The sequence below is a fragment of the Solea solea genome, chromosome 1, assembly GCF_958295425.1.
Source record: "Solea solea chromosome 1, fSolSol10.1, whole genome shotgun sequence".
NCBI classification, from domain to species: Eukaryota; Metazoa; Chordata; class Actinopteri; order Pleuronectiformes; family Soleidae; genus Solea; species Solea solea.
In genome coordinates, this window is record NC_081134.1 from 41,882,843 (window position 1) to 41,908,668 (window position 25,826).

Below are 25,826 nucleotides of genomic sequence, written 5' to 3' on the forward strand. Positions count from 1 at the left end.
AAACCTGTGTTTGTGTGTGAACTGGTGAACGTACACGTACACATGACACCCACTTGTGAATACATTATTAATGACAAATGATCACAGTGAAAATGTACACACAACCCCGTCTCGCTCGCAGGTGCTGCACAGAGATAAGCATGACCAGAAGAACGGATGCCCTCTCTGGATATCTGGAACCGTGGAAACATCTCTAGCAGCCCCTGTAAATAAATAATCACCCCGGTGTCCATATGTCGCACCCGTCAGCTGTGTGTTTGTAGCCTGACAAGCGGTGAGAGTTCAGCGTAATAGATTCAACAGGACAAGTGTTGCTCAACCAGTGTCAACTGCCTGGAGCGAGGTGCAGAGAGGGAAGGCAGAGCAAGTAGAACAACACACTAGACCATCGCAAAAGTGCATGATGCTGATTCTGCCAATGCAGCGTTTTGGTCTCAACCATCTTGACAGAGGCTCAGTCAGAGTTCACACTAACGGCTCAGCCTTACATGGTCGCAGTTCCGCTGTCACTTAAAAAAAAATGAATGAATTTATAATGAACACCCTCCAACTAAAGCCATTTGAAAATCTCTACAATGAATCACCGTTTGGTAAAATGTTTTGCAGACAATTTATCCGTCAGTGAAATGTGCCTCAGCGTACTCCGGATGGTTATTACAAGTGGAATCAGCACATTGGTGTTTGTACTCGTCGCTACTGTAAATTGATGAGCTCGCGCCGTGTTTAGAAGCAGACGGAGTGAAAAGGGAAGCGAGGCAGAATGCAGCCATTCTACTTTGGCTGCTGTCTTCACAGTGGCGGCTCTGTCCCGCTCGACACGCAGCCAGCAGAGCACTCTCTCTGTGTGTGTGTGTGTGTGTGTGTGTGTGTGCGTGCCTGTGACCCTCTGAGCCAGGCACTGAAACACTGTGCCTCTCTGGTCTTCACATACCAGATCCTTCAGGGCTGAGGTTTGTCTGAATCCTGATCGTGCGCTGGCTCAGAGAAACAACATCCAGTGGCAACAGCAGCAGAATACCTCACAGCAACAGCACGGCGTACCATTGTTAAGATTCGAGTTGTTTTATATTTTATAGATCAAAAGATTTAAATGGAATGAAATGTGTAGCAGCTATAAGTGATCTTGGTAGTAAAAGATTTGAGTATTAAATTTGATATTTTCAGTTCACCTGTGTGAAAACAGCAATTTTATCCTTATTATACACTTTGTAAATGTATTAATAGCTATATTTAATTTTCTAATGACAGCAACAACAGCAGCGGCATAAGAACAGGAACAGTCGGAGCAAGTTGTGGGAGTTAGGAGTAGTTTAACTTTACTGGGCAGCAAACTTTTCAACACTGAAGTAGAAATTGTTAACATATATATATATAGCCCCCCCCCCCCCCCCCAAAAAAAAAACCGCCAGTAGGGCATTTTATTCCCAAATATGAGAACATTAGTTTTCCAAAAAGCATGTGAGGGTATTATGTTAAGGTGCAACCTGTTGTCAATGCCCCAGAAAGTGAAAAGACAGGTTTCTAGATGTTTAAGATGTTCATACGGTGTCAATGTTTCAACTAATGTTATACTTTTGAAAACCTCCAGCTGCAGATTAATATTCACTGAAGCAGTAAAGCCATAATAAGAGGAGGTAAAGGCGTTTTAGAGGCTTTGAAGGACAGTTAAGACAACAGGTGGACAGCCTGCTGGTCACCCAGGCCTGTGTTATTGAGTGAATTGAGTGAAACACGGGCACTTAGTTAAACTTTAAGAAGCAGAGAGGTTTACAGGCCCCTGGAGACATGTGCTGACAACCCAAGCTATTACTGCAATTGAACAGCCGTGCCTTGGGCCCCGATTCTGATTTGTGGGCCGGTGTGTGTGTGTCTGATATCCAGTACTCCCACGTCACGTGTGTCCCTGGCCGGCAGATGGGCTGCAGGAGCAGTGGCATCTGTAGGGAGCTGGTAAATTATGAAGGAAAGAGCAAGTAGAGTTTACTCGTTTCTAATCACAACCACTGTTTACTTTACTGCAGCCCCCTGTGGATAAAGACAGACGTTTGAGGTTTGTCTGGTCATAAATCTCCAGAGATTCTCCTCCTCCACTCTGTCTTTTTATTCTCCGCTGCTCCGCCATTTCGTTAGCTGCAACCTTGACCTGTCCTGAGGAGAGTGTTGGTGAGCCCACAGCTGCTGCTGCTGCTGCTGCTGCTGCTGCTGCTGCTGCTGCTGCTGCTGCCGCCGCTGTGATCGCTGGCCCCCTAACATGAAAAAAAACAGTCTTCAATAATGTAACAGTACCGGACCTGTGAACCCTGTTACTTCAGATGGAGGTTTTGTGCTTTAAATAGATGCTGGAGTTATCTGCACAATGAATTATTGCTGAACTCGGTGGAATAACCACACGGGTTACAACACCAGTCGTCTTTGTTTTTCTGCTCTACTTTTGTATGTTTGGGCCGAGACGCGGTCTGTGACAGGAAGCTGATGTTACAAATGCTGAGGTCAGAGGTTGCGGTTGTATAATTCATCACCTCCATCTTGTGTTTGGAGCATCTTACAAGATAACAAGTAGACCCGAGTCTTATCGTTGTCCTTGCCTCAGTTTCCCTCTTCTATTTATTATCCTGTATTTTTGCCTTTTCCTCACGCAGCTATCGCTCCCAATGCCCTTCCTCCCGCCTTCTCGAGCACCTCTTTTAATCTCTGTGTTCACCCACTCTTGTTGTCCTCCAGCCCACGGCTTTGTGCGCTTTCTCTTCGTCTTCAGCACAATTTCCTCACTTACCTCTTTGTCTCGCTCACCCTTCGCTGTCCGCCTCGTGCTCTTGCCGCTCGTCACAATTTCCTTTGTGTAGCCTCTGTTTACCTTCCAGCTGATAGCGAGCCAGGGAGTGCACATCGCGTTGGCCGTGTTTGTGGCCCTGGGCCCCCGACAGGACACTCCCGTCTACCACAGCATAACTTATACAGGCAACTGAAGGAAACGAGTGACAACACTGACCTCAAATGTCCCCAGGAGGCTAACTCTGGAATGAGGGAAGGAGGAGGACAGAGATAGACCTTCTGTTTACTCGCACAGCTGTTGTGGCTGCAGCATCTGAAACATCGGGACCTTGACCGGTTCATCTCGGCTGTGCTTGTGCTGCGTTTTACTGGAAATGAAGACATTTGAGTGGCAGTGCTCGTCAATGTTTGTGTGAGTTGAGTAACATCAGGTGACGCACGTTCCACCACAACCTTGTGTGTAATACAATCGTCCGTCTGTGTCTTGTCTTTATCGATACGGGTGGAGCTTATGGAGCTAGAACAGTTCCCGCCCTGGTATGCAAATTGCACGTACATCGCACCCTCAAGTCCCTCCTCTACACGGCAAAATAGTGACAGCGAGTTGAAAGTGAAACCAGTGACATCGTAAAAACCCTGACAGCGTAAAAAAAAACATCATCATGCATAAAAATATCAAAATGAAATACAACAATTGTGATTGTGAGATTGTAATTTTCTTTAACATTTTTTCAGTGTTTCAATGCCAATATTTATTTTCAATACCTCAGTTTACTGTCGCTGTAGGAGGAGCTAGCCCTACGACAGTCAGCTGATTGGGTGAAAAGTGTTCCTCCTTGCAACGCCCGCAGTCTATTCTCATACAAAGCTTGACTTCTTGTCGAGACAAACAGACCAAAAACGAGCTGTTGGATGTCCTCCTGTTGTCTGTCGTGTTGTGTTCAATGTAGTCGTTCGTTGTCGGTGCACTGGTGCTACATCACGCTACGTAGCTCACGGACACAGCCATCAGGCACAGCGCACACCCCACTCCTACCAAGCAAAGGGGCCGTTCTCAATGGTAACCCTATCGTACCGTACCAAACCAAACTTATATCAAGCTTCTATTCTAAAGACTCATTGACATAATGCTTTCTCTCAGTGGAACGTCCGTAAGCCTTGTACTGTAGCAGCTGCTGATGGGTTATTCATCAGCAGATAAGTGTGCCCCTTTAGTAAGAATCACAATGAATAAGTGATGCACTTTTCATTCGTGTTGCGTCTCTCACTGTGGTGAGAACAGCAGGGGAAAGCGAAATTGAAGAGGGACGAGAATCACAGGGACAATCTTCAATTACAAAGTTTTTCTAGCCTTTGACCGGCACATTTCAAAAAAGCCCAGTGTTTATAGTGTCTGTGTAATGTGTGTGGGTCCAGAAACACAGAGAGCAGAGTTTGTCATAGGTTTATATTCATGATATTCATGACGGAGTGGAAAAGTTCTCTGCGACGAAGTGCAGCAGTGGCATTTTTCACATCTCACTAAAATCAAGTTCACAGCTCCTTCCCACAGACACTGAGCCATTATAAATAACACGAGACAGAAGTCTAACCCTAATTATACAGTCATGGGTTTTTGTGCAGTGATGATGAGCTTTTTCGTTAGTCGGAGGCGACATCTCAGCAAAACATTACAGAGGAGTGATTTCCTTTGTTGTTTTTCACGCTGGTTCGTCCCCAAATTCCAGCCTTGTACAACCGGGGTTTGGGTCAAAAGGGGAACGTTGAACCTGGTGCAGAGACCAGGGTTTGTATGTTTCTGTACTGTATACCATATACCACTGCATAAGTGGTGGATGATGTGAATTTCCACTCCTGTTTATTCAAACCACCCAGAAAAAACCACTCTAGCACTGCCAACGCGAACAGGTTCAATCTGAGTAGCTGCACTGTGACAGAAAATAACCGGAGGCTGTCCAAGACTTTTACTCATCTCTGCAAACACATTTTGCTGTTGAGCACTGCGCTGACAGGCCTGCTCTCTCCTCTCCTCTCCTCTCCGTCTCTGTGTCTGTTTCTAGGTAACGACTTGTTCCTGGTAGCGGTCCACGAGCTTGGTCACGCTCTTGGCCTGGAGCACTCCAACGATCCCACGGCCATCATGGCTCCTTTCTACCAGTACATGGACACCGACAACTTCAAACTGCCCATGGACGACCTGTTGGGCATCCAGAAGATTTATGGTGAGTCCTCCTGGGTTTGGTTCAGATGCACAGAGAAGCTGCCACGACGACGTTTGGCTATTGTCAATTTTCTGACAAGAGTTTGATGAATTAGTGAATTATTCAGTTAGGTGATAAATACAGTTTATATCTCACATGTGTATAGACAGGCTGTCAGCTATGCTGAGGACAGAGTTCGGCCCGGCTTGCTTTTGTGGGTTGATCATTGTTTGTTATTGATGGCCCCTGTGGTCAAGCATGTAGTACACTCACACGCGGCCAGAGTGACAAGAGAGGCTGCTGGGCCAAAGTTTGTCTGCTGAACCCTACCGGTGTATGTTCTGTCGGGCCAGTGACCAGTGACACGGATGGATTTGTCCTGGTGCTGCACATAATCATTCTTCCCGTTTCAGACAGGTCAATGTGTTTGAGGGACAGAGAGAAAGAGGGGGAGAGAGAGAGCACAGCTTTGCAGCGGCGTGAATCTATTGTAACAACAAGCAAATCCACAGAAAACAAGGAATTGATTTTGAAATCTTAAAAGCGACTTTCCTTAATGGGAATATTGTTTTCTGATCCACGTGCTGCACCACATCCCTTTAGTAAAAACAAGCAGAGCATCAATGTATTAATAAGTTTTGTTTAAATCGTGTCATCATCATTTGTTGGTTTATCTTTGGACTGCTCACTTATTATTTTTAATAATAAGGCTAATTATTAATTATTACCCCTCCGCTGTAATAAAGACTGGTGACTTGTTCAGTCCAGTGCTTCAAATGGGCCGGTATTGTGTGTTACGTGGTACTGACACCTCTTAATTTGACTATTTATGTGTTTATTTATCTGTCCAATTCATTGTGGCCCAGTGACATTCACCTGTTTGTTTCTTGTGTCTAGTCAAGTTTTTATTTTTATTGTTACATTATCTATCGGTCAGATGATCCAATGTGGCGACACCTAAAAAAGAAGGAAAACGATATTAAAAGTGTTTAAGAAGAGTCATTGTTGGAAATGTGAAGGATAATATAAACATACAAGGTGTTACATAAGTAGTAGTAGTAGGAATAGACTAACTATTTAAATAAATAGATGTTGTGAACATCATCGGGTATGTTTTATTTACTGAAGATAATTCATTTTTTAATGATTCCAGTAATGCGACAAACACGCCTCGTGCGGCTCATTCCTTGAAACCACTGACTCTTAAATTGTTCCACATCTGTTCACAGCAGGTTTCTGTGCTCTACGTACGCAACTGTTATTCCAGACTAGGGAACGTGGAAGTAAAGTTTGTGGGTGATTGGGGGGCGAGATGTGGGAGTTACCGCAGTCATGTGTCCCTGCATCATCAGGCCCATCAAACACATCCTCACAGCTCTCTGTCGTACTCATGCGTTGACGTGTGATCACTTATTCACACACACACACACATGGATGTTAAATTGCACAGAATACAACCTCTATTTCCAGTAGTTTGTACATATTTAGAGGTATTTTTGTTTCATTTTCTGCAAAGCTGCAGTCTCTTTGCCTCTGGCCTTGCGCTCCCTTTTTAACCGTCATGTCTTTTTCTACTACTCTTTGTTTCTTTTCCACTACCTAATCTCTTCTTTCACCATTTACCACAAGTTACAGATAAAGCAATTACCCTGGAGCGTTTTACCTTTGGCTCACATGACCGCAGGGTCTGTATTTACTCCTTCTGTTCAATGACGTATTTTCATTTCGGTAAATACACAAATTTCCCTTTTGATCAGATTCACTGATGTTAATTAGAGAGCTTTACAGGAAGGAGGATTTTATGAGTGATGCTGTTGCTGATATTTATTCCTTGTTGGAATCCTGTGAACAAAACCTGTACATTTTGGTCATATCCAAACTTAAAGCTGCAGATTCAGAGACGACTGAGGTCTTTTTCTCTTGCTTTCTGCAGGGCCTCCTGACAAGCTTCCCCAGCCCACCAAACCTTTGCCGACGGCGCCCCCTCCTCGCTCCCATCTTCCCTCAGACCCACGGAAGCCAGACAGACAGACTCGCCCTCCGAGGCTGCCCCCGGGAGACAGACCGTCCCACCCCAACGCTAAGCCCAACATCTGTGATGGAAGCTTCAACACTCTGGCCATCCTGAGGAGAGAGATGTTTGTCTTCAAGGTGAGAGTCTGTGATTTCAAACGAAACACAGAAGCTGTTTTATTTTATATTCTTTACCAATTTTTTTTTATTTTAGTTTTCTAAAAAAACAAAACGTTTTTATTCCCAGAAGCTGTTTAAACAGTTTCTAAGCGGTGTGACACTGCAGGCCAGAGCTTGTTAGATGAGCAGTTTCATAACATATACTTGAATAATATAAGTAAAAAAAGCTTCCGAGCCGTGCAGTTGGCCTGTAGGACTGAAAACACGCTGCGTAGGGAGAGTGATGCAGCTGACGGCAGTTGTTTGGGGTGTAAGTTTCTTCAGAGCTTGAAGGATTACCTAAATATACAGAGGGTAAGAGCTTTTCTGCTAATCTGCTTCATGATGATTAGAGTGTGGGCAGAGTGTGCAAAAAGCTCTCCTGGAAGTAATGTAACTGATTATGCCTTAGTCCACAAATTGGCTGGACTTTTAAGATGTGAACACTGACACTGTGGTTATAGAAATATCTATAATATTTTGTTATCTCAAAACTAGTTGCTGCATATTTAATTGTGTAATCTTCAACGCTATTATGTCTAAAATGAGATTTTTCCAGGTGAATTTGAACAAAGTGGATCTTTTACTGGGGGGAGGAGCACGGTCGGTGCAGCACAGTTGTTTCTGTCAGAACACTCGGCCCTGGTTCTTATTCCTGTACAAGAGAAAAGAAGCACACATGTCCCTTAATGCATCTTTATCCTTGGTCTAAGCTTGCGAGCACAAGACCTTGGCAACATGCAGAAAAGGAACAGAGAAAAACCTGCAGGCAATACAAAGCGCTCCTATGTTCTCCGCAGAGAGAAGGAAGAGAGCGGCTCTGATGCCTCGTGTGAGTGCCGCTGTATTTTCTCTGGATATAAATAGATAGAGTTTTTATTGGTTAAATAAGAGTCCTGTGGAACCGGGGGAAAACCCGTCTTGTTCTCTGTGCTCTGTGACCCGGCGCCTTCCTCCTTCACCGTGCTTGGATTCGGCGCTGCCACCTGCGGAAGTATCAAACTAAATGTTTGCTCTATTTTGGTTTTGTGGTGAAAATAACGTGGGCTTTTTCCGATGGTCTATATAAACGGTGCTGCCGGGTCACCCCTGATAAATTGATGAGAGGGTCATGAGGTTTATGAAATGAGCTATTCTAACAGAGAATATCTGATCTGCATGCGTCAGAACTGATGGAACGTAACATTAAAGTACTTAGATGCTAAAACCTATGAAGAAAAATTGAATGGAATCATCTGTGCAGCACCTGAAGCACAGATAACAGCTCATTTCGAAGGAACTGTGCAGTTTGGAAATGTGATTTTCTGCTGATGATGTTCCTCACAGAGAAAAGCAAAATCTTAATCGTTACCTTGAGTCAAATAATTCATAACAGCAGTTTTTGTTTATATTTAAGTTTATATCAGGGGCATAAATGAATATTTAAAGAGTCTTTGAATGGAGTGCAGTTGGAAATCCACTGTGTTCACGTCCTTAGAAGCACCAGTAACATTAGGACTCAGCGTTTAGCATAAATCCACATGTCAGCAGTAGATCTCAATGGGAGATCACAGGTTTGATTATGGATCTCACCCAGTCAGTGTTTTTCACATTCCTGATATTTCTTGACTCAAAGTGTGAGCCAGTTTTCTCCAACTTCATTGAGGTTTCATGTCTCTGGCGTTTGGGTGTAAGCAGCTGATCTGGAATCATAATTAGCAACGCAGAGCACGATTCATTCTCTCTGGAGCGCGCCAAGGTCAACAAATGATTGTGAAGTCTGGTTAAGTGATGGCTGACAGCAGGATTTACGGCAGCTTTTTGCTTCATTTCTTTAAATCTCCTCTTATGAGGCCGATCTCTCCTGTGCTTGATTGTTGGATTGACGGTCCGCACGGTTACTTTTGCCGACTTGGCTACACTCGTCATCCCGAGTGCTTGATTGTTTTGGAGGGATGGAGTCGAGTCATTGCCAAGTGATTATAGCAGACATCTTGGCGGTCTGAGAGCCCCTGAGGTTCACAGGTGGCCCGGCGAAAGTACCACAGAATAATGTTGGGCTTTAAGGAGGCTTTATCTGCTCCAACACATTGGGAGCATCCACGCCCAGTTTTGTTGGACATGCCCAATGTTTTTTTTGTCGTGTGTCAACATTTCTCATATTAAGAATGAGAATGAGAATCAGAAGCGTCGTGATTGGTGCCATATCTCAGAAACACTTCTGAAATAGGTTTTCTACCTTTTTAAAAGTAGTGGGTGTAGTTGTGTGTCTACTGGGAACATCCAGGATGCCAGTGAGAGATTTTAGTTTCCATTGCGAGACTTTCCAAGCCTTTTCTTTGGCTGAAGCTAGGAACATTAATATTGTGCACAGCCCCTGCATCTCCATGCAGAGACAGGGGTTTTTTCGAAATGTTCCACCTCAGAAATTCAGTCATAAAGTTGAATTCTAATACATGTAACAGCAGGACGTTAAAAAAGGTTTCAGTCATCACATCCGTGAAAAGTCCAGCTACATGAGACTGTACAGCTGCTGTGGTAAATCAGTCCGGTGCCCCTTTAGCCTCGGTGATGAGCCCTCGTAAAGGAGGTGAAAGGTTAATGCTTTTCCTTTTTTTACCACAGTGGATTAAAGTTGAGCTGGCAGTGAATGACTCATTTGCATGCGCCCCTCTCTGGGTCGGATTGTTCTGGCTACTTAAACCGTATCAAGTCAAAGAGAAGGTGTCCGATTCGAAGTGTGCCAAAGAGAGCGAGCGCAGATGCTGGCGTAACGAGGTCAATGCCGCCAAGTGGCAGTCGATGCACCAAGCTCTCGAGTCGCGCTTATTAAGGCGGTTGTTTTACAGCCGCTCGTTTTGTCCCCGCGGGGTCAGTGACGGGTCATGGACGACCGCGCGCAGCCGTGTGGATCCAGTGTCACCAGTAAAAGCTACACAGCTACCACTTTTTTTATGATTGCGGTCACCGCAGGTTCAACCTTCTGCGGAGCCACAAACCACATGTTTTCCCACTGGAGTCGGAGAATCCGCAGTCTTATTGTAGACGCATGTGTAAATAACCGGGTTTCTGCCGCTGACAGACAATAGCCAGACAGTAGGTTACCAAGAATCCACTCATTTTCCCATCAGGCTCTGGGTGCAGTACAATAAAGACACGGAATTTGTGTCTCTCTGCATTTGGCAGTTCGTCGAGCTGGAAAAATCCAATTTTCGTAATTAACAGAATAGTTTTGAAACTCAGTACGGAGAAGAAAAATGAGGCTTAAACTTTCCGTGTTCCCTTTTATCTCCAGGAAATTCTTCCATTGACTTAGACAATACACATTCTGAATAGCACTCAGTGCGGAGAATTAAAAGACAACATTTAGGAATTGTCCTGTCCATTGTCAGGATAAATTGGGCAAAGACGAGAGTTCACCGCAGTTTTCATGTAACGGCACTTAATTATGATGCATGGCTCCTCCTGCTCTGCGCTACAGTCGGGTATAATGGAGACAAAACCTTCTCCTCTCATCAGTCTACTGACCGCCTCTCATCCCGACACAGCCTAAGATAAAGTGCCGCCATCCTTCCTCCTCCTCGCCAACAGTCACACGTCCTTCCTCGATGTGGACAGATTTAGAGCAGGGGACGCTGGGACGCCACAGGGTCCCTCGCTGTTCAGGATTGACTTCTCGGTCACGGGTGTTGGTGACACGCTTTGATTTGGACAACCGTTAATGAGGACACAGTGGTCAAGGAAGCAGCACACCATCCAGTCGTCTTAGGGTCTCTGTGTTTCTGGGGGGAGGAGCAAACAGACATGATTAGGTTTTTACAAAAGTCACGTTAATCATTTAAAAACTACGTTTTTTTAAATGCCAGGATGAGATTGAAAATAGCAAGGGAGAAAGAAAGTGAGGATTTGCTTTGCTTGGATTACAAAGTCGGACAAAGTCCACCAGCACCTCTAAATCTTACTATCCAAACAGTTTCAGGTGTAAACTCAATCATCTGCACACAAACAGTTAACATCTCGTGGTCGCCTCAATATTTACTAAGGTATCGATCTTCTCCGGCTCTCAGAAACAGTTTCTTCGCCGGCCGTGAAGTAAAGGAGCCTTGAGAATACTGCACTTCATCCTCTCTGTGATGGACACAGCTTCCATCTCCACTCTGCTGTTATCACTGCGCAGGATTCTGTGACGGATAATCAATCACAAAGCAATGTGCTTTGTTTTTTAGTTGTCTTCTTCAATTGCAACGTGATCGTCTTTTGGCCACGTCTGGCATTTTATTGTACATTGTTGGCGCGTCGACGCACAGGAGCGTCGTTATCAATTTTGAACACATCACGAAAATGTCAACCAGTTTTTTATCTTTTTCAAGATACTGTAAGTTTTTTGTGGTCTTATAAAAGTGGCTATAATGATGCATGTTTATCTTCTGAGGATTCAAAGATAGAAGCAGCAGGAGATTATTTACCTGCATGAAGGTGTTCCAGTATTTCATCACACATGCACTCGTTTCTGCTTCTTATTTAAAGTTTACTTTTACGTCACATTTCTTCTAGAAGCTTTGAGATCAGTTGGTGAGGCATTGATTTGTAATATGATAAATATCCTGTATTGAAATATTGGGAAAGTGTGACAAGAAAGCAGTATATGAATATATACAGCATTGGATGTCACTCTTCTGCCTTTGCTGCATGTGCCGTGTTGTTGCTTCTACATATTCGATCAGATCAGTGATGGATAAGAAACAAATAAGGGCGATGCTCAAAGATGATGGCACTCATACACTGTTATAGAACTTTTTTAATTGTATTAGTGAAAGAATCCAACCTTGAAACCTCACATCACCCGCCCGCTGGGGTTTGGAAATAGGAAGCCTTCTTGACTCATTAAACTGGGATATGTCTTCATTAGAAACAACTACAGGTGGAGAAGCTGCATCACTGTTCATCGCTGCGGCGGCTAAACACACAACACTGCACATGCTTCAAAAAAGTCTTTTTGGGGGCGAGAAATCCAGGTGAACACTGATATCAGGCTACTGGCTTTGAATTATGTACACCTGCCTTCTGCTCTCAGTCCAGCCAAGTGTGTGTGCCACATTAACCCAGTGAGAGTTCAGCAGAGTGGTTATCCCAGCACCACTGTCTGTCATATTCACAGCAACAGATGCTCACTAACCCTGACCTGGATGCTGCCGATGACCTCTGACCCTTTTACTCTCCACAGTTTGTTCTGTTTTTTTGTTTTTGTTTTTTTCGACTGCCAAATGATGAAAGTACTTTGACTGCATTTCTCATTCCGCCTGTTTTGGTATGTTTTAATATAATCAATTATTGAAGAGGATCATTTCAGAGCCTCTTTTCATCCTCAGTTGCTCCTCCTGTTTGTATTATGAAGTGGAAGTTAATTAATGTGCTTCCCAGCCTTGTAAAGCTTTTTATTTTTACTCAGATCAAACATCACATCATTCCACTTTTATTAGGCTGCAAACTGTGAAGGACGCATAAAACAAACGCAAGTGTGCAGCGGGTGAAGATGTTTGAGCTGAACCTGAAGTTCTTATCGGAATGATCAGTCAGCAGTGTTTTAATCATGTTCACTTCAGAAGGCCACGTTTCGCGCTGGATTTAAAAAGTGCATTAGGACTGAAATATCATGAGTATGAGAGCGCTCATTCACTAAACTGGCAGCGTTTCTGCAGGGTCATAACGAATGAGTTGCAGCATATTACTCCCTGAGTCGGAACAAAAATCAGGTATGAAAACCCCCTTAGACTGTGCGACCAAGCAGGTGAACGACCAAACCTCTAAACCGAAAGAGAAACAAATTGTTGTGTCTCTCTTCGTGGTCGCTTTTTGTCTCTCAGCTGTTTCCTCTTTTTTAAATGTGGAGGAAACCTCAACCGATTCATCTATAGCCGTGTTTCCGTCAAGTGGAATGGTACCGTTCCATTTTTTGGCACCCTTCCTTGGGGGTACCAGAGTAAAATGGTATGGTCGTCAGCTAGACCTTTGGGGCGACAGAAAAAGGTAACACCCTTGCGACGGTGCAATCCTGCAATCTATTCTCATACAAAGCTTGAAGTCTTGTCGAGACAAACGGCCACAAACCGAGCAGGGAAAAGAAACAGCTGCTGGATGTCCTCCATTGTTGTCTGGTGTGTCGTGTGCGGTGTCATCGTTCATCACACCACGTATCTCGCTGACACAGCCACAAGCCCACACCCCGCCTACCAAGTAAAGGTCCAGTTCTCAGTCGAAATGCAAGCCTGACCCAGGGTTTCTCCATACCAAACCAAACCGTACCATCGGTGGCCTTCGTATTCGAATGGCTGGTATTTGGCAGTTATATTTCCAGTGACCTGTTTATTTAAATATCATTGAAATGCTACTATACCACAATCAGTATTAACATAACAGTCACAATGCTGCACTTGCACTGTATTGGTGCTCTTGCACTGGCCTTTTCTCAGTGAAACTGAACAAGCTCAGTATAATATTTCTAACTTCAGCTGAAACCGAACCTGTTGTGATTATTCCAGACGTTCCTGCATTCCCAAAAGTGGAGGCTGAAATGTTCTTCAAGTGAGACCTGCTCGCCCGCGCCTTATTTTCAGAGTGGGAGTAGCACTTTGGGGCGGGAGTTAAGCACATTCTCTCTTATGTAAAGTCAAAATGATTCAAATGGCATGGATTTCACAGTTTGGTCTGTTTTCAATTACTGGGCTGGGCTGTATATACTGTAGGAGAAAACGCTGAACAATTGAAACCAATGTCGGCCGTATGTACAGAGTGAGGGGGAGAGAGAGAGACATGAGAGACATGAGAGACATTGGGGAAAGGAAAAGAAAGACGAGGACTAGGGAGAAGGAAGACTCCCACAGAAACAAGTGGATTAGAGAGTGAAAGAAAGATTGTAGTTTGATGAACGAGCTGTTTGTTTAGCTTTCGCTGTGAATGAGGCAGCCTGGGATGATGTGTTGTCTCCTCTGTCTCTCTGTCTATGAACTCTGGCTTTTTGGCCCCAATGCTCGGTCCGTTCAATTGGCTGTCCATTACCAAAGGTTTGGACATCTCTCTAAGTCCTAATGGCTTTCACAGCTGGGACTCTCCCCCCCCCCCCCCCCCCCCCCCCCACACACACACACACACGGTTATCAAGTTTCATCCAACATCAAAAAGACACACCTTCCACTTGGCTGCACTCATTCTTCCACCCTGAAGGAAATCTGACACCGTTGGCTTCTCATAAACCCGCTGGCTATCACTTTGCCCCTCCGTCACTTGATGGTTTTCCCAGCGTATACATTATTCTGGATCTGTGTGTGTACGGCACTGCTTGCCCCGGGCTTTCCAGGGAACCTGAAAAACAAACATGTATGGACCTTGAAGGCATCGCGGCTGTCAAAGCAGCAGCCGGTGTTGATCATAGCCGGCGGGTCGAGTCGTAAGAGCCGCAAAACAAGACATTGGCCTGAGTTGACCCGTATCAGATGTCACCGCTGCCAACTGTGCTGCAGTGTGCAGAGTTCATTATGTGGGGATTTTTCTGCTTGAGGACAGTACTGTGTCTGTTCCGGAAACTCTTAACTAATTTAAAGTCTAACTAATGTCTGTCATCCTTTCACCGATCACGTTACAGTATGAACACACACACACAGTGTGTAGACTTGTAGATCAGGGCTGTGTATTGGCAAAGATTCTGGAAAGACAATACACAGGCTGAAAACCTGCTGCCAAGTACTTTGAAGTACTTTGTTTGACTTTGTACTTTTAATCTACTACATTTCAGAATATAGTGGAGTAAAAGTAAAATGTCAAACCTATTACAGTACATGTATTTGCACCTTCAGTGTCAGTTTTCACCTCAAACTGCACGTCCTCTGTTCTCTTTCAGGACCACTGGTTTTGGCGGGTGAGAGATAACGCCGTCATGCCAGGATACCCGATGCTCATCAATGTCTTCTGGAGGGGCCTGCCGCCCAAAATAGACGCCGTCTACGAGAACAGCGAGGGGAAGTTTGTCTTCTTCAAAGGTATTAAGATCGCGATGTTCACGCTCTCATGACGCGAAAGCTTCATTCAGTCGCCGTGCTGCGGATAACTGAACCAAACATGTGCCTGCGCCGCCCCTGCTTCTCATTAGCTTCTCAGCTCATTTAGGTTGTATATTATTCATCCACAGGAATTTCTCGATATGTTCCTGTCCACATGGCTGCGGTGTTGTCTGGTTGTGCACGTGCCTTTTTAGTATTCCGCGCACATTTTCCATGTGTCTTTCTGACCTCAGAAACAAAGAGAGGGGTTTTTACAACACCGAGCTCGTCTGTGTGAGTTCATTGCAAATCTTTGGAAGATTATTTTCATATTTTTCGATTAATGGAGTGCTTGTTTGGTCTGTAAAATGTCAGGAAATGTTCAAAAATGTTGATCAGTGTTTCTCAAACCTGGAAATGATGATGTTCTCAAAAGTCTTGTTTTGTCCACAAACCAAAATGATTCAGTTTTAGTGATTTATTTGTCATATGGAGCAAAGAAACCAGAAAATGTTCACATTTAAGAAGCTAAATTATATTATATATATTATTATTATTATTAGTATTATTATTATTATCATTACCATTATTATTATTATTATTATTGTTATTATTATTATTATTATTATTATTATTGTTATCATTATTATTATTATCATTAGAATACAATGTCTCTATATAGCATTTTTTAACAAATGCCTGAAGACACTGCAAAAATGTAAAACAAGCGCTGAAATCATAGCTGTGCTGGGGAGGAAGTTCCAGAGAATAGCGGAAGTTTTGTATCGTGTCTGAAACTTCCCCTTTTGTGACAGCCATACTAGCTATGTATAGAAAAGTTGTAATTACCCTGTTACTCATCTCTTCAGTCATCGATGACTAGTCCACGATCAAAATAGTCCTTAGTTGTAGCACAATTACCACTCACTGTCTGCATTTGATAAACTCTGACTCCTTATTCCTCCTACTTCTGTGAAAAGATTTTTTTCTGAGTATAAATCTGCACCAAAACATAGAGATTTAAAGGTGCTTATATCTAAGGGTACTTGACAGAAGAAGCACAAACACTGCAGTCCTGCAAACTGCTATTTGCATACACTCTACAGAAAGTGAGCGGCTGCTGGGGGAAGGACATGTAGATAAGCAATGAAAGTCTCCCGGGATTAAAAAACTACAAATCTTCCCTCAAAACACGTTCCTATTTTCAACTCCACACACAATTCTTGGAAATCCAGACTACAGGTCCCTGCGTGTGCCACAAGCTCGCTTTTCTCCGCCCCCTGCTCACTTCCCAGACTGGGCTGGTATAGATATAGAAAACTCCGACCAACATAATGTCATTCTTCATCGCGCTGCAGATTTCCCACAAGGCCTTATACTCTGCCTGTCCCAGTTTGGAACAATAATAATAAAAATGAAGAACAAAGTCAGTCAGAAAACAAAAATGCAGCAGCAATTAAGCCGCTTGTTTTAGCAGGTGTTTGGAAGAGAGGACTTCTGCTCGAGTAAAGACACAGATGGAGGCTGTAGAGTCTCGTCCACGCCGCAGATACGTGACTAAATGCTATTTCAGGTCAGTGACTAGCTTCAGAATTAGATTCAGCCTGCAGTGCAGACTCTACAGTATACATCAGTAATGGCGCGTGTGTGTGTGTGTGTGTGTGTGTGTGTAGCAGCATCAGTTCAGAAAAGCGTAGAAACCGGGCGTCTCAGATGTGCCGAGTGAGACGACTGTTAAAAACGTCTGAACTCCCTCAGGACGTGTTTGTGCATCAGTCAAACAAAGTTCACCGTGATATCTGCAGTCGGAAATATCGCACAGTGACGCCACAGGAGCAGGTGAAGCAAACGCCCCGACGCGAAGTCGACTGAAGTCATCGAAGATCTTTTTATTCACGGAAACAACAACGAAGGACTGGTCTTAGATCTGCGTGAGCGGCAGAAATCATATTTTATCCCAGAATGACAGGATTATTGCATATTACTTTTGTGATGGCGGGGGTCTCACGTTTCAGAATAAATCTTAATCCCATACAACAGCCTTTATACACTCCTCGTGGATTAGTCGATACACCGCAGCAGATGCTGCAGCCACAGCCACCTCAAAGCTGCTTTACCAGGTCGGAGGATAAAAAGCAGACTTTTATTAGAGAGGGTTCTGTGTGTGAGTCGACTTCCCTCCTAATAAAAAGGGAGAATCCCATTTAACGTTAGTGGGGGAGAAAGGGAGGAATGCATTCACTGACCACCACCGAGGATGATTAATCCCCCCCCCCCCCCCCCCTTTTTAAGTGAGTCAAGTTAAACTGCTGTTCGTGGGAGTGAGACATGCTTCAAATCTCAAGGTGTGTGTGTGTGTGACGGTTAGAGGAAGTTTGACCCAGAATGAGTGCAGCATTGTAAGAGAGAGAGAGAGGGAGGGGAAATGACAGGTATTTCCTTCCCAGAAAGAGGCCACGACAGGTCTGCCCCCCCCGCCATTCTATCCGACTGTTCCTCCATCCTTCTCGAAGGCTCCTCTAGAGTCAGCTGTGCCAAACTGACTTATGATCATATTCATATAGATATTAAAAATGTACAGGTCTCACTCTTACAGTAAAATATTGTGTGACATGAGTCGGAAAAAGGAAATTCGACATCCCGCGTGTCCTTTATTCCGACTCCGTCACGCCGCCTCACTTTCTCCGTCGGAACTCACACCTCCCCCCGCGCTTCCTCCCAGTCACTGGTGACGGAGACTCGCTCTTCCTGGGGTCATGCCGTGTCGGAAACGCGGCGTGTAATCTGCTGCCTCGCTGTGCACAGGAAGCACAAAGAGGACAGTTCACGGAGGAAAAGGCGGAGAGAGGAAATGCAGAGGAAAAGTCACACAATCCAAGTTTTCTCACAGTTTCTGACATTTCAGCAACATTCATCTTCAAGTCACTGGGAGTGTGCCAGTGTTCAAGTATGTGCTTGGCTTCCTGCACCATGTAAACTAGTCGCTAAAGTCGCTAAAGGTCCCTATTGTTTTGTGTTATCTGAGCTGAGCAGTTTGGAAGTCTGAGACGTTCGCCAAAGCCTCAAAGCAAGGACGAGGTGAACTCGTCACCGTGTCCATATCTTATTTTAAATGGAGCAAACGTCAGCATCAAATAGTGTAATACAAGGCAACAGGTTATTCCCTGCTGTTTGTGCAAATCTGCCCTTGTCATGTGTTTTGCTCCTGGAGGATAATCCCCGCTGTAGCTTCTCCTCCCTCCCTCCCTCCCTCCCTCCCTCCCTAATTAATGTCCTTCTCTTTTTGTGTGTGCAGGAAAGCAGTTCTGGGTGTTTAAAGACACCGTGTTGCAGACTGGATACCCCAAGGACATCACCCAGTTTGGCCACGGCATGCCGGCCCAGAGCATTGAGACCGCCGTGTGGTGGGAGGACGTGGCCAAGACCTACTTCTTTAAAGGGGACAGGTGGGTGCAAATGGAGAAAAAGGATCATTTTTAAATAAAACACCATCAAAACCTTTAGAATTGCACTTGTTTTTCACGATATATAAGACCAGGACAAACCAGAATTGGGCTTTGTGGCATATTACAACATTTCTGACTGCTTTTTTTCCAGCTAGTATTTTTTTTGAAAAGGTGAACCAGCCATTTTCCAAGAGATCTATCTTTGATAAATGATATATTTCATCTCATTTAAAACATAATCACGTGAATTCCAGTAAAAGGCTGCAGAAAAAAGTCAGTTCATTTATAAAAAAAACAATCTTCTGTGACCCACCTGCTCGTGGGTCCGGAGCAAGTTTCTGGGAATGACTTGTTTAAACAATCAGATTCATCACGTTGACTTTCTGCAGCTCAATCAATCACTTTTTCATACTTTTAAACTGTAGGTCCAAGTCTGAACACTGCAGTCGTGTGTCTTGTGCCTTACTAGTCAAATGTAAACACTCTTCAAACACATCGGTGTTCCGTCATCAAAGCATCAGCGTAGGTTAGACGGTGAACAGCGCCGCAGTCAGACCTGAGGCCACAGACCCACGTCAGTGACCCCCCTCCTCTCTGTGGGTGTGGGCAGAATCCTCCAGGAAAATTACAGCTTGTGTCACTCATCTGTTGTTCTCGGCTCGCTGATGAAGAAAAGGCATTCCCGTGATGGACGGCTACATCCCACTCCTCCTTTTAAGGGGTGTCAGTCAGATTCACATACACTCAGTGTGGTTTTGAGGAACGTAAACTATTCACTGAAGCCGCTGCTTTGTCTTCCTCGTCATTTCTTCTTCTTTAGGTACTGGCGCTACAACGAGGAAATGAGAACCATGGACCCCGGCTACCCTAAACCCATCACAGTGTGGAGAGGTGTGCCTGACTCGCCACAGGGGGCCTTCGTCGACAAAGCCAACGGTACGGTTTGTCCTGACTCGAGTCTCCGATCTGGCAACAGTGGCACGCGCTGTGCAGGGAGTAAACCGTGGTGACATTGGTTGAAATTTGCCCCGAAATGTTAATCCAGACGGGTATTGTTTCTTGAAAAGAGGTCAGTTTTTGAGATTTTTCAGGGTCGGTCTGTGTAGACTGTAGAAGAAAGGACTAGACCACTGTTAAGTGCTCATTTCAGTGAGTTGGAGTGGGGGAGGTGGTACTCAAATATCTCACTTATTGGACACTCGGATCGTAAGAGGAGGTAAAAAAAACAAAAAAGAAGCTCTTCCCATTGGATGTGTTATGTGTGGTGGGTTTTCGACTCAGTCTTGGCGGCTCCCAGGTTGGAAAAAGCAGGACAGGTGGTGCTCAGCACTCAGCACTCAGGCCATCTGCTGAGAGGATCTGAGCCAGAGCCAGAGCCGGGTGTGTCTGCAGACGACGCCAGGTGGAGCGGGGCATCATTCAGAGTATGAAGGGTGGATTGATGGATGTTTGAGTGCATCACATGCTTCCCTCTCGTATGTGTTTGGGCTGTTTGCACAGACAGAGCGCTCATAACACTGACCCAGATAACTGGGTACGATGGCACAGTGCACAGGCGCGATGATGACCTAAGTCTGAACCCCCTCCTCCCCCTCCTCCCCCTCCTCCCCCTCCTCCCAACATCCCGGGCCTGTCTCACTCGACACCCGCCTCGTCACATGGCTGCGTGTCGCTTGTTGCAGTGCAGCAGCTTCTGTGGCACATTTGAAAAAGCCGCAGAAATCTCAGGAGATGATCACAGTCGTCAGCTGAATTCTGCCTGAGAGTGTGAAGAGCGTCGCGTTTGGAACAAACGCCGCCATGAGCTCCGCGCTGACAAAATTAGTTTTTATTGGAAGCAGCGGTGTCGTTTCACGTTTGTTTTATTTTTATTAACTGTTCATCGGCAACAGGATTACGTCTTCGCGAGCGCTGTCGACGGAAGATGAAGCTCGCTGTAAATAGACATTAGACACACTGTGAGAAACCCACGCGAGATGCTTTCAGTGCCTCCTGCGTCGCTCTAGAAGAAAACATGTTCACTACCATCAAATTTCATCTTTTAAAAACAGAAACTCATCTTTTACAGACAGACTTACACAAGTATATCCTGTAAACGCTATGCGAGTCATTTGTGAGCCTTTGTGCTGTTTTTGTTTCCCCTCCTTCCTCGATAGCGCGTTAAAATCTTTGTCCTGTGCTTCTTCTACACCCTCGCCACAAACACCGTCTCCCTGCTGATTTAAGATGCCCTGACCTCGCTCCAGAACAGAATAGGTCTTTATTGTCATTGTTCTGAGAAAACAGGGAAAAACAGTTAAGCAGCTCTATAGTGTCATCAGCAGCGGAGAAGACACCATCATCATAAAAACAAACGCAGTGTCACTAAATCCGAGATTGAAATGCTACGAAAACAGGGTTCACTTCAGCTGTTTCACCATCCGAGTACGAGATTTTAGTCTATCTATCTATCCATCTATCCATCGATCCATCTATCCATCTATCCATCCATCGATCTTCTATCACAGGGCCACATAGAGACAAACAACCATCCACTCTCACACCAGTGTCCAGTGGGAGGAAACACCCACACAAATACAGGGAGAACATGCAAACTGCATGCAATGCTGAAAAGGCGTGACTCCAAATAGTTTTTCTCCAAAACAATTACATAAATAATAGATTAGAGGAAATGAGGTGAAATGGTGAAGACTGAGAATCCAGCACAGCTGTTTTCGGGCAGATCGCGCAAATACATTATTGTCTCGGGAGCTGTGTGTCACACACACACACTCACACAACTGAGACGCACCTGTTTTGACGTAAACACCCCAATTTTTTAGAACTTCACACGACCCCTCAGTTTTATTCTTTCTACCTTCTATTTTCTCAGCATGGGTTTTGGGATCAACAACATGCAGGAGGCAACAAAACTGGCAGAAGCTCCTGGTTTTGCCTCAATAGTCTTTATTCTGGTCTGTGTCACATTCACCGTCCTTCACTCACTCTCACTCATTGTCTACAGCTTTATCCTCTTAAGGCTCACAGAGCTGCTGGTGCCAATCCAAGCAGCTATAGGGCTAAGGCGGGGTAGACCCTGGACCACTCGCTCTCACACCTACAGTCAATGCAGCGTGTACATTTAAAGGAATACTCTTTTAGTAATACAAAGCTAAATGCAAATCAGTGAAGTATTCCTTTAACCTTTTTTGGACTGTGGGAGGAAACATGGAGTACCCACATGCAGACTCCATGCAGCGAGGCTCTTGTTTGGACCGGGTCATGAACCCAGGTCTTTTTGCTGCAAGGCAACAGCACTACGCTCCGCGCCGCCGTGTGTAGCCTTCATGAAAGTTCAAATAGTTGTGATTATGATGTTAAAACTGTCTGGACCGGTTTAATGGGGATAGAAACAACTGCTTTATTCCGTGTCTGAAAACACCAGCGTTCACTCAGTATTGACCGTGTTTGGGGCTCATAACTCCGGGTCTGAGGACGAGTGTCAGCAGTGACCAAACAAAAACCACGAGGGACATGAAAGTTGTCTGCTGCCTGGATCAGTATCGAGTGGGCGAACCCGAAGCGTTGTATGAATTATAATTCTTTTTGGCACCACAAAGTAAACATTGAATTTCAATAAAACAGTCAATAATGTGTCTGCCTTCATGCAGCACTAGTGTGTTTGACTTTGGTAGAAGAATATTTATTTATTTATTTAAATTTTTTTTTAAGCTTCTGTCACCGTTTTCACGCAAACACAAGTGACAAGTGAACTAACCTCACCTCACCTCACCTCTGCTCTGCATGGAGAGTGACTCACTGTGTCAGTAGATGAATTAATTTGTGTGACACGGCGACACTTGCTCTGAAAAGCACCACCGCAGCAGCTCTCTCCTCAGTCTCTCGATGACATCTGTTCTGCTGTTTGTGTGATTTGAGCTGTGGGTTTTTGGCTCCTGGTGCTTGTGTTTCGCCTTCGATGACTAGATATAATTAGTCTTGTGGGACGGTCGGCGGAAAACAGCGACTCGACAGCTGAGCCGTCGACGCGGTCTGAGGGCGGGGCCTGTTTGTCGCCCTGTTGTTAAGGGGACGGATAAAGTTTGCTCAGTGTTTTAAGTAGGAGGAAAATGCAGCTTGCTGCGCTCCACCCTGTTTGCTGCTGTAAACACACTCCAACAACATGTTTTGAGTGTCATCCATCTTGGGTATTGACACTGTTGCTTCTGGGAGATGGGATGGCAATATATAGATGGCAAATATCAGTATTTTGATTTAAAAAAAAAAAGAAGAGTTGACTTATTGATTATCGCAGAATCATGATATTATTGTTATTATGAGCTGTAAACCCGACTTGATGCTTCATTATCAAATATTTCACCACAGTCAATGTGTAATATTCACATTTAAGTGTCATTTAAGTGCCAGAGTGTAATATTTAGGAGGGTTTTTAAGCAGGAATTCAGAAAGTGTTACCCCTAAGTATGTCAGTATGAGTTTATAACTCTACAGGCGGAAATTTGCCTCAGGCTATAATCTGGCATATTTACATTTTAATGTTTATTAATATGCATTGTCCCTTTCCTTAATTAATTAATTAATTTAATAAATAAATAATAATAATATCCACATCTGAATTGAAGATATCTATCATGACAAACCCCATACACATGAATGGCAAAAGTTACATCATTCAGACTAGTAAAAACTGATGCTCTATTCATTTCTTTCTTTCTTTGTGTTTTTTTCCTGCCTCAGGTTTCACCTACTTCTACAAGGGAAAGGAGTACTGGAAGTTCAACAACCAGTTCCTCCGCGTGGAGCCGGGCTACCCGCGCTCCATCCTCAAGGACTTCATGGGCTGTGAGCTGATGCCCATCGACCCCGGGCGCCCGCCGGCCGACGACGGCAGCACCGACGTGGTGATCGAGCTGGACAACGAGGCCAACACGGTGAAAGCGGTCGCCATCGTCATCCCCTGCGTGCTCGCGCTGTGCCTCCTGGTTCTGGTCTACACCGTAGTGCAGTTCAAGAGGAAGGGCACGCCACGCCACATACTGTACTGCAAACGCTCCATGCAGGAGTGGGTGTGAGGCGACACACACACACACACACACACACACACACGGGAGGGTGGGGCGTGGGTGGGAGGAGAGACTGGTGAAAACACGATGGCGGCCCCCGCTTTCACCGAGATGAGGACTTTGGACATCTTTAGTACAACACGCAGCCACGCCTCCTCGGTTTGGGGGCGATCTGATGGTTTCGTTGGGACCCTCAGAAACAGCCTGTCGACGCCCCCTCCAGACTTAATGTTGACTCTGCTAACCCCCCCCTCACCCCACCCCCGGCCTTTTTAACAAACGGGGGGCGGGGGGGGGGGCGTAGAAGTGACTTTGTGGGGGCGTCTTTACCTGAAATGACTTGGAGTTCGTGTAAAAAAACAAAACAACAAAAACAAACAAAACAACAACAAGAAAACGACAAAAAAACAGAACAAAGCAGGAGGGTCGGCATCACTTTGTATCGCAGACACTTGACCTTCTGTCTCCTTCCTCTTTTCTTCGTGTGCGATTGCTCTATCTCAGAGGGAGGGACGTTCAGAGGGACGCTGCATCTGCATCTGTCATATCAGGTTGTTGTTTAAACAGCAGTTTTATATTTTCTGAGCTTGACCCCTCCCCCTCTCACACACACACACACACATTTACACGCTTGATTGTGTGCTGAAAAGACACCGCATTAACTATCCTAAGTCCCTCATCTGTTTGTTTCCCTTTTTTTTTTGTTATTCTTTTGAGAAAAAAAGGTCCTCACTGTTCCCTTTAACATGCTCCTGAGGAAGAGACCAAACTAAACCAAAGAGGATCACTTTTTACAGTTTTTGTTTCTTATTGAGTTCATTCTTCCTTCCCTTCTCTGGATCGTTGTGGAGATTAAGAGTCGGGGAGTTCTGACTGTTGTGGCAGTCTGTTTAAGACACAGGGGCCAAATTATTCTGCAATATTTTAACTCGCCTTAATTATAGATCATACTTGTGCTTGGTTTTGCTGTTCTTAGTGTTTTTTTTTCTTTTTGTTGTTGTTGTTTTTCTTTTGTAAACCGCTGTTTATTTGTTTGTTTGTAAAAGAGGCTAAGCTGAGAGCTTCTCATGATTACTATTTCTGTATTTTATTACGTTACGCGGAGACCTCAGCACTGGCTTGCTGAGCTGCTCTGGATTACAAAAAAACAAAAACACACACACAGTAGGATCTGCCTGTATTGAGAAAAATGTACTGTAATGTAACAAGAAGTTGGAAGGTTCTGGAGTAAAAGCCACTATTTTTATTTTTATTATTTCCACATGACACTGGCTCATTAAGAGCCTGACAGTTTTCTTCTTATTGGATTTGCTGATGTGTTTCACATTCTTTCTGTCTCTGTTTTTTATGTCCGTGGCCCATACCCCCCTCAGTATGAAGACATGTGCATCAACGTGGTTATTCTGTATGCTTTTATGTGATTGGACAGAAGGTTTTTTTTTTTTTAAAACAAACATCCTGTCGACTGCCTTGTTTGAGAGAGCTCACATTTCTCCTGAATGCTCCTGTCTCCTGACTGACGACCCACAAAAGCGAGACACCAAGTCGCGATCAGTGCCTGTGTCAATGTGCATGCAAGCATTTACTGTACGACCGGTTCTGCTTAACGTGGCTTCGGAGCCCCTCTTGAAAAGTACTGTTTGCATTCATTTTTGTACATTTTACGTGTAACCACACCTCCCTGCCCCACCCCCCCTTTACTTCCAGGTACTTAGGAAAAAAAATGTCAGGTGGTACATCTTTATGAGATCTGATGGCAAATAAAATTGGCCTCAAACACCAACCAACCATTGAGAAACACGTCGTGTCCTGGCAGTCTGTGAATGCGTCTGTTTTCGTGATCGTTTCCTGCCGTTTCCTGGCTCAGAAGAATTGTCTTTGTGTCTCAGACAACGAAGACACTCAGAGTCGGAGTGAATACAGTGAAGAGTGCATGAGTACATGTCTGTGTTGCCCGTCGCTCACTTTACTGTCTGGCTTGAACACATTGTGTCATGAGCCTGAAGTGGCAGCAACAGACAACATGAAGATCCAAGGCTCACGTCAAGTGATGTCAGTGTAACACTCTTTTCAGTAGTTAGATTACATTTACTGAGCACCTGACACAGTTACTTGAAAGTGAAAGTGGAGACACCACTGCTTTATCCTCAAATATCAAAT

At 44.7% G+C, this 25,826-nt stretch overlaps 1 protein-coding gene across 2 annotated transcripts in view; it reads left to right on the plus strand.

Moving 5' to 3' along the window:
- Nucleotides 1-24,820, plus strand: part of LOC131463816 (matrix metalloproteinase-16-like) — a 61,463-nt gene extending 36,643 nt beyond the window's left edge. For both annotated transcript variants that reach the window (XM_058635870.1, XM_058635876.1), the window contains 6 exons: nt 4,833-4,994; nt 6,907-7,124; nt 15,019-15,157; nt 18,453-18,603; nt 19,424-19,539; nt 23,341-24,820. In XM_058635870.1, the coding sequence (XP_058491853.1) occupies nt 4,833-4,994; nt 6,907-7,124; nt 15,019-15,157; nt 18,453-18,603; nt 19,424-19,539; nt 23,341-23,675 (1,121 nt within the window). In that variant the 3' untranslated portion in view covers nt 23,676-24,820. The remainder of the gene's footprint in view (nt 1-4,832; nt 4,995-6,906; nt 7,125-15,018; nt 15,158-18,452; nt 18,604-19,423; nt 19,540-23,340) is intronic.
- Nucleotides 24,821-25,826: the final 1,006 nt, after the last annotated feature.